This window comes from Austrofundulus limnaeus, unplaced genomic scaffold, assembly GCF_001266775.1.
Source record: "Austrofundulus limnaeus strain Quisiro unplaced genomic scaffold, Austrofundulus_limnaeus-1.0 Scaffold99, whole genome shotgun sequence".
NCBI classification, from domain to species: domain Eukaryota; kingdom Metazoa; phylum Chordata; class Actinopteri; order Cyprinodontiformes; family Rivulidae; genus Austrofundulus; species Austrofundulus limnaeus.
In genome coordinates, this window is record NW_013952501.1 from 110,744 (window position 1) to 118,636 (window position 7,893).

The 7,893-nt window shown below is 37.8% G+C and overlaps 3 protein-coding genes across 3 annotated transcripts in view; 2 read left to right on the forward strand and 1 right to left on the reverse strand.

The window, feature by feature from the left end:
• The window catches only part of tmem134 (transmembrane protein 134), a 4,873-nt gene extending 3,891 nt beyond the window's left edge, over positions 1–982 (forward strand). The window contains exons 7-8 of the mRNA XM_014013194.1: positions 463–516; positions 618–982. Coding sequence (XP_013868648.1) covers positions 463–516; positions 618–700 — 137 coding nt within the window. The 3' untranslated portion in view covers positions 701–982. The remainder of the gene's footprint in view (positions 1–462; positions 517–617) is intronic.
• A 106-nt stretch (positions 983–1,088) lies between these two features.
• Positions 1,089–4,546, forward strand: aip (aryl hydrocarbon receptor interacting protein). Its single transcript, XM_014013193.1, has 7 exons — positions 1,089–1,206; positions 1,732–1,914; positions 2,003–2,191; positions 2,307–2,483; positions 2,576–2,717; positions 3,358–3,587; positions 3,670–4,546. Exons 1-7 carry the CDS (start codon positions 1,108–1,110, stop codon positions 3,673–3,675), a joined length of 1,026 nt encoding a protein of 341 aa, XP_013868647.1. The 5' UTR covers positions 1,089–1,107; the 3' UTR covers positions 3,676–4,546.
• A 195-nt stretch (positions 4,547–4,741) lies between these two features.
• cdk2ap2 (cyclin dependent kinase 2 associated protein 2) overlaps positions 4,742–7,893 on the reverse strand; it is a 4,261-nt gene continuing 1,109 nt past the window's right edge. The window contains exons 2-5 of the mRNA XM_014013195.1: positions 7,122–7,277; positions 6,814–6,905; positions 5,559–5,679; positions 4,742–5,411 (exon numbers count right to left, since the gene is read on the reverse strand). Coding sequence (XP_013868649.1) covers positions 5,344–5,411; positions 5,559–5,679; positions 6,814–6,905; positions 7,122–7,176 — 336 coding nt within the window. The 5' untranslated portion in view covers positions 7,177–7,277 and the 3' untranslated portion in view covers positions 4,742–5,343. The remainder of the gene's footprint in view (positions 5,412–5,558; positions 5,680–6,813; positions 6,906–7,121; positions 7,278–7,893) is intronic.

The window sequence follows — 7,893 nt, forward strand, 5'->3', positions numbered from 1 at the left end:
CAAAATTAGCACAGAAACAGTACTATATAACATTTTAGACACATTATAGACAGTTTATCAGCTAAAAAAAAGTTAATTTTGGTGTAAGTTACTCTTTAAAAAAAGGTTACAGAAAAAAACAACAACATTTGGTCTTCAATTTTTCAGTCAAAGACATTTTGCCTCTCATCCAGGGAGCTTCCTCAATTCTAAACTGGAGTGTGGAGTTCTACACTTTTAAAGTATATGTGATGCTCAGGTGATCTAAATTCACATCATGCATCCTTTCACCAAGGATGAGTTAGTAGGGTCTTTGTTTGCCTGGCTCAAAAACAAGATGTTTTGGTCATCTGTATGAAGGTGTGAATTAGAAAACCGACTGAGGATTATTATGCTCAGTCGGATTAGGCTCAGTGCTGCACTGTAAGCTGAATCTGATTTAAAGTTAGTTCTGATCTGTCACAAATAAAAATGTCTCTACAGGTGTTTCAAGTGCCATTTTCTTCATACCAGGATTTCTTCTTTTTATCCCTGGAGGTGAATTTGACCATTTTTTGTAATCAAGATTTTTTCACAACTTATAAATCGGCTAATAAACAGATGTTTGTCTTATTTAAAAACTGTATTTTTCTCCCCAGTGTACCATGTGATCTACATCAGCTGTGCTGTCCGAGGTAGAAGAGGCTTCAAGTTGTTCTACTTGCCTTATTTTGAAAAATGAACTTATGACACTACATTTCCACTCCCCTTCTATGTTTACTCTTTTAAACTGAAGAATGTGTTGTCACTTGTATTAAAAGTTACTGTCACTTTGTCTTTTTAAAATCATTGTAATGACCACTGCTACTTGAACCACTCAGTGCTTTGACTATTTTTCCACAAAATAACTAAGTTGTTTGTTTACACCAAAAGAGAAAAAAAACGATAAATGGTCTCACCTGTGGTTTTTGTGTTGTGTGAATAATGTCTGTGAAATTACAATAAAAGTATTTGTATATTTTCATTTGTCTCAATAATAAACCCAAAGCTACAGCTGTTATTTAGTGACGTCAGACGTCCGCTGAAACGTTACGTCTGACGAAACAGCCGGCTTCGACAACCATCGTTATTTTCCGTACATGATTAAAGATGGAGGAAGAGGCACGTAAGCTCCTCGAAGAGGGAATTAACAAGAAACTGATAAGTCCTGGTAAAGGAGAACTGTCGACATTTCCACATGGAACGAAGGTAATAAAAACCTCTTCAGTGATTGAAGATAGTCCGTGCTGTTGACATGAAAAACGCGACGACGCACGATAGCTTAATGCTATCAGATAATTTCTGTATAATAAACATTAGAACACGTTTGGATTTGTAAGAGTTGTAATTAACGCGCTGACTTTATAGAAATGCGTCATAGAATGTAACAACCTTAAATATGATAAAATATGCAGTTTGGTATGGAAAAAATAACCTTGGTAAACCTTTTTGCTAATGTTTTTTTTTTTTTTATCCTGATGGTAAATCAGTGGGCAGGGACGGAAGTGTTTGGGCATTTTGATTCGTCGGCTTGCCATGCCAATCAGTTTTCCGTCGTTGTGATTGGTCAGAACATGTAGGTATTTCCTGTAGGCCTGTCAGAGAAGTGTAGGTTTGTCTTTGCTGAGAAAAAAAAAAAGCTTTCAGCTGCGCTTGGCAAACCGTCGGTACTTGTTTTATTTAAGCAATCTGCATAATTTTATTAARTTCATTTTCTTCTTTACATTATTCCAGGTTGTTTTTCACTACCGCACCAGCTTGTGTGATGGCACGGTGCTGGATGACTCCAGAGCCATGGGAGGCCGCAGCAAACCTATGGAGCTCATTCTGGGCAAGAAGTTTAAATTGGCTGTGTGGGAAAGAATAGTCACCTCTATGAAACAAGGCGAGATTGCAGAATTTACCTGCGACACCAAGGTAATGATAAAAAGACTAATGAATTTGCTGAGATGCTGTTCTCCCTTTCTGCTGCTGATTGTTTACTTTTGTTTCCTCTGTTCCTCAGCACACAGCTCTGTACCCACTCGTGTCCCAGTCGTTGAGAAACATCAGTGTTGGGAAGGACCCCCTGGAGGGCCAGAGGCACTGCTGTGGCATTGCTCAGATCCACTCCCACCACTCTTTGGGGCACAAAGACCTGGATCATCTTCAGGCCAACCCTCAGCCTCTCATCTTCACCATCGAGCTGCTACAGGTGAGATGYTGGGAGACGGTGTCTGACTATTGTCACATTTTCATGCTCTTTTGAAACTTTTTGTATTTTAAACCATTATTAAGCCTGCTGTTGCTTCATATCTTCATTTAATCAGGTTCTTTCTCCTGGTTCTTACCAAATGGATATGTGGGCTATGACTGACCAAGAGAAGCTTGAGATTGTGCCTCAGATCCACGAGGAGGGCAACGCGCTTTTTAAACAAGGCAAAATTAAGGAGGCCTCGGAGAAGTACTACAATGCCATAGCCTGCCTCAAAAATCTGCAGATGAAGGTTAAAGAATAGTTCACTTGTTGCCAAACTTTTCTGTAAACTTTTCAGTCCAGGTAACTCTTTTGGCATTTTTTTTTTCTCTTCTCATTTAGGAGCATCCTGGAGATGGAGGCTGGATAAAGTTGGACCTCATGATCACACCACTGCTTCTGAACTACTGTCAGTGCCTGCTACTGCAGGACCAGTACTATGAAGTCATCGAGCACTGTTCCTCCTTGGTCTTCAAATACGAAGGTAGGGCCTTTTTTCTCAGTGTTTGTCACCACCACATGTTTGTTTTTTGTGATGTCATTTGGGTTTTTTGTTGTTTTGTATATAGTCAGTAGCTGCAGGTTAAAAAGTAATCTGTACGGTTTGGAATTTTTCATATTTGGTATCTGCATTCAGACATCTTAAATCATGTTTGTGAAGGCAAATTAGATTAATTATAATAACCTGAGTTGCCTACAGTTGGTGTTTAATTCTTATAGCATCTGCTGTTATTACAGTAATTTACTTCTTAAACAATAAATTCTTTAATTTTGTGTCAACTAAATGAATAAATGTGCCTCAAATTCCTGTTTTTAATCAGGAGAACTTCTTAAAATCTCTGAGCCTCCGTGAAATGTAATCATTTAATTTGGGGGCTTTTCCAGATTAAATTCCATAGGGTTTTGAACAAAAAGTTATTTTTAAAGTAAACATTTGCTGTACTTTAAAAAATATTTTTCAGAGGAAATTGCTAACAGAACGTCCCAGTATGTTTTGACCCATCTTTTACTGAAAAACAAAAATCTTTGCAGTGGCTACATTTAATGACAACAAATAGATTGGTTAAACTTGTGTGTTCTTGACGTTTTCCTAATGTCTGTTTTACTTTAAAATTTCCTTTCAGATAACGTAAAGGCCTACTACAAAAGGGCTAAAGCTCATGCTGCAGTGTGGAACGAGGAGCAGGCCCGAGCGGACTTTGCCAAGGTGTTGGAGTTGGACCCGTCTCTGGAAGCCTCCGTGAACAAAGAGCTGAAGGCCATGGAGGAGAAGCTGCGCTCCAAGCAGCAGGAAGAGAAGGGTCGTTACAAGGGTCTGTTCGACTTCAACACACGTCCAGCCGCCGCCACTACGGTGAGTCCCGTTTGACTTTTATCCAACTACYTTTATGTAACCTTGGATCAAACGCTTAGTAAAGCTCATCTCCTCCTTTCAGGGCTGAAGCGGGTTGGACTTGTGAATTTCAAGATGGAGACGACACTTRCGATGTTTTGATTTTGTCTGTGCATTTAAGCCAAACATGCTGCCAATCTGCTCCCATTCAGACCTACACACTGACACCATGAGCTTTTAAATATACATTTATATATATATTTGCCGTAGTCCTCTGCGTTCATGGTCTAAATGAATCTGTGGCTCTGATTGGAGCATAGTCAGTGCCTGTTACGGTGTCTGCAGAACCATTGATCCAGTGCAGCATATTTTTCACTTTAAYAGAACACTTCCTGTTTTTGTATTTATTTAGCCTTTTAGGGATCCAAACATGTAAGGATTTGGTAAATAATTGCTCCCAGTAGTGAGCATCCAGGTTGTAAACTTCAGTAAGAAGTTTRATAAAATGATAATTTGATTTTCCCCATTTTGCTTAACAATGAATGGCTTAAGTTTTATGAACAAAATCAGTTTTTCATAGCACTTGTCAGTTGGTTATGCATACTTTTCTTTCTTACAGCTGTACTATATTCCTAAATACTCCTTGTAACGGCTGCTCAGGATCAAAGCAGAGAATGCCTCTCATGGTCATCATTCAGGTCACAGCTGAAGCAGCATGAAGGTTGGACATACAGCGAAGCGGTCTGTGACAATCACTAAATGGAACARAAGGACTTTTGTTTTCTTTGCTTTCCATATGCTCTTATTTAGTGTATATAAGTATCTAAATGTCCTCATTTTATTGTAAAGATGCAGAAGCCGTTGCTTTCTCTCTCTTTAAGAAGAGCTGTTTATTACTCAAGTTGCTCAGCAAGTTTTCTGAAGTGAAATGTTAACCAGGCTGTGATGTAACCAAAAAATAAATTTGTTTATCCCCACACTTTAAGTGATTATTTAACTAGATTAAAAACCAAGGCAGCTTTCTGATTTATATTCATGTGATTAAAGCCACACGGTGCATTWTCTGCAATTAAAGGTTTAGAAGAATATTGATGTGTAATGGTGCTTCAGTAATGAAGTGAAACATTAAAACATTTTACCAAATTCATTAAACTCCTCCAAACGAGAAGACAAACCATTTTTTTACATTATTTATTAAGATATACATACTGAACTGCAAAAATCTGGTTTACAAAATTTCTAACAAACTGATTTGAGATGAAAAAGTTCTTGGGAATGAGAGAAATTGAATGAAGCTCACACGACAAAATATGCTAACAAAATTGTTCAAAGTAAAAATGAGGGTGGTGGAATTTGAAGATGGATTTTATGTATTTTATAAAAATCCAACTTTTTTTGTTGTAATCATATGACACTGTTTTCATCAAAATCTACAKTCAAAGCACTGAAATTCAACTCCGTTTGGGAAAAAAAGTACAAAATTTCAATTTTCAAAAGCTGTATGTGGTGCAGMAAATCTGACACTGACAATGGATTGGGTGAAATGTATTAACCCTTCTGCTACCCTTGGGTCAAAATGACCCATGAAGCTTCTCTTCGGGTCATTTTGACCCAAGGGCAGCAGGAGGGTTAAATGAACACAAAGGAACAAAGCACATCAGTAAAAGCCAACAATGCGGGGAGGATGAGTATTTGTTGAAAAGTATCCAATTCTACTCATGAGGGCAGGCTTTGAAAAGAGGACAGAGCGTCCAGTGAGGGGGAGTTTCAGAAAGGGTTATGTGCGAGCGCTTCTCTCAGTTTCTGCAAGACACTCTCTGACCAGAGCACGGGCATGGATAATACCTGGATAAGACAGAGACAAACACTTTTAAATAAAAAGAGAACAATTACAGAGCAACAACAACTAGTGTGAACATGATTATAATAAAAAACACTCAGAACTGAACATGAAACGTGTTTTTGATGACGCAGAATTGTGAAGTTAAATACCTCTCTTTAGCCTCTCCATGGCYCTTTTGCTCCCAGCGTACGTAGGCCTGATCTCACGGCTCATCTCCTCGATGACGGACAGAAGTTCACTATAGGTGGAGCCTTGGGACACTTTCACAGGCTGGAGTGTTTCCACCAATATTTGATGTTTGAGGAACAACAAGGGGGAAAAGATCCATTAGGATGTGTTACTTATGAGAACTCAAATCTGTGAGAAACTGCAAAGAAGCAGATTTTCTCTTGATAAATCAGTAAGTGCAACCAGCAGAGTAAAGGTTTAAGTACAAGCTTAATTCAAGGTTAATGTTAAATTGAGATTAAACCTTTAGTATTTACTGATTTACTCAAGTCAAAAATATGTCATTGGAAATATTTGTGACTTTTGACTACATAATTTATTCACCTAATCTTCCCCAGAATATATATATATAAATATGTGTTTGAGCAGAAATTTGTAAAATCTCCAAGTTGTTGTCTTAAAACATAGTTGATGGCAGTGTGGTAACATGAAATGTACATTTTCAGCATTATAATGTGTTCCAAAACTAAAAGAGGCATTTGTGTTTTTAGTTGTACAGATTTCTTTGCCTAACAGTAACTTACAAAAGCACAGGTAAACCTTTGATCAGTTCCAAGGTTTCTGCACACACACACTCATGCATGCACACACACACCCAACAAGGCTGAATAAAGTCTTAAAAAAACACTGCTGCCAATTTTCCAACTATTTGGAGTCCATCATTCCATAGCAACAAAGGCACAAACTAGCAGAAAACATCCAATCTGCTGAGCAACCTTCTTGTAATTGACCTCACAGCGAGTTGAAGTCCAGACAGTGCAATGTCAGACAGTTCGAGATAAACTACAGGTATTCAGACTATTTTTCTGCACCTATTTTTAAATGTCTACAAATTTCAGACAGAGAATGAACTGAAAAAGGTGCTCTAACAGTCTTGTACCATCCTGTAAATATGTTCWATCTGCTGCGACTGAGCCTTCCTTATGAGACTCTTGTTAGAAGTCTTGAATGATGCATTTGGATTGATCAGGCATTTAGTTAGAACATTGTGTTTTGCTTCTAAAAACTATATGACWTCCAGCATGTGGTTATATGAGACAMATAATTTTTTTCCTAATTATTACAAAACTTTAGCCCTCCTGATTATTGATGCAACATGGCTGTAAACATGAAAAAACCCTAACGAAATAAACATTTGAGTGGAGTATTATGAGTATGGATGTATAAGACTTCTACCTGAACAAAACCCATTGAAGGTGGACCAAAGTCACTAAAAGCTGGCCTGAAGTTGGATGACGATGGGAGGGATGGAGARGGCACCGAAGAGCCTGTGGAGAAGAAGAGAATAAATGTTAACACTCTAAAGTCTGAACTTTTAAGACAAAATATGGGCAAAAACAATATTAGAACAATAAATCATATAAATTGTAACTGAAGAACTTCCAGCCACTCATTATACTCTGCTTGTTCCAGAGACAGAGAGAGAGAAACATGCTCAGTCCTAACTGCATGGAAATCATTAACAAACTGTAGTTTTAGAGTACCTGGTGGAGTGTGGTTGGAGCCAGAAGGCGCAGGAGCAATGGGTTTGTAACTCATGGCTATTTCAGCAGGCAGCTCCACGTACGACGCGCCGCTTCCTTCCGTCCCGTCAATCCAATGCTTATACAGCTTTCCTGGTGGTGAAGAGCTCCTAAGAGCTGGTGCAAAGCAATTAAACACACACAARAGAATTAAGAAGAGCATTTATTCAGTGACCATCATTTTAAAATACCATTTTCATCATGTTGCAGACTGCACAGCTTTCTAAAGCTTAATGGCCAAAACAAAAACAATAAAATCTCTGTAACATTCTTAAGATTTTGACTACAGTTAATAAATAAATAACTGATGACTTGCTTAAAGCCTAACAAACATGATGTCAAATACACCTTTGACATGTGAGGAAAAAGGAAAAATATGAAACAGTATTAAAAAAAACAAGTATGAGTAAAAATAAAATTCTTATCTGTCAATTACCGTTTTCTTTTGAATTGGACAATTCCCTTCGGTGGTACAGAGGACAAATGGTAATGTACCATGAAATTTAATCCTTTTTTACACAAAGACACCGATTTAACAAAACAGGAACAGTCACTGGTTTGATTTGATTGATTTTATCTGACCACCAAGAAAACTGCTTTTGTCATGAAGAAAAAAAAAAAAAACACAACAGAACTGTGACTAAACAATAAAAAGTAATTTTAAGGACATTTATCAGCCTGCCACTGGGTAGTTGTGGCTACATTGTAGTTAACCATCATCAGTGTGTGAATG

Excerpts from the sequence above, each read along its gene's own strand:
- aip (XM_014013193.1), top strand. The coding sequence starts at position 1,108 with ATGGAGGAAGAGGCACGTAAGCTCCTCGAAGAGGGAATTAACAAGAAA. Across the intron at positions 2,484-2,575 it reads TCAAAAATCTGCAGATGAAG|GAGCATCCTGGAGATGGAGG; the intron begins GTTAAAGAATAG and ends CTTCTCATTTAG. Across the intron at positions 2,718-3,357 it reads CTTGGTCTTCAAATACGAAG|ATAACGTAAAGGCCTACTAC; the intron begins GTAGGGCCTTTT and ends ATTTCCTTTCAG.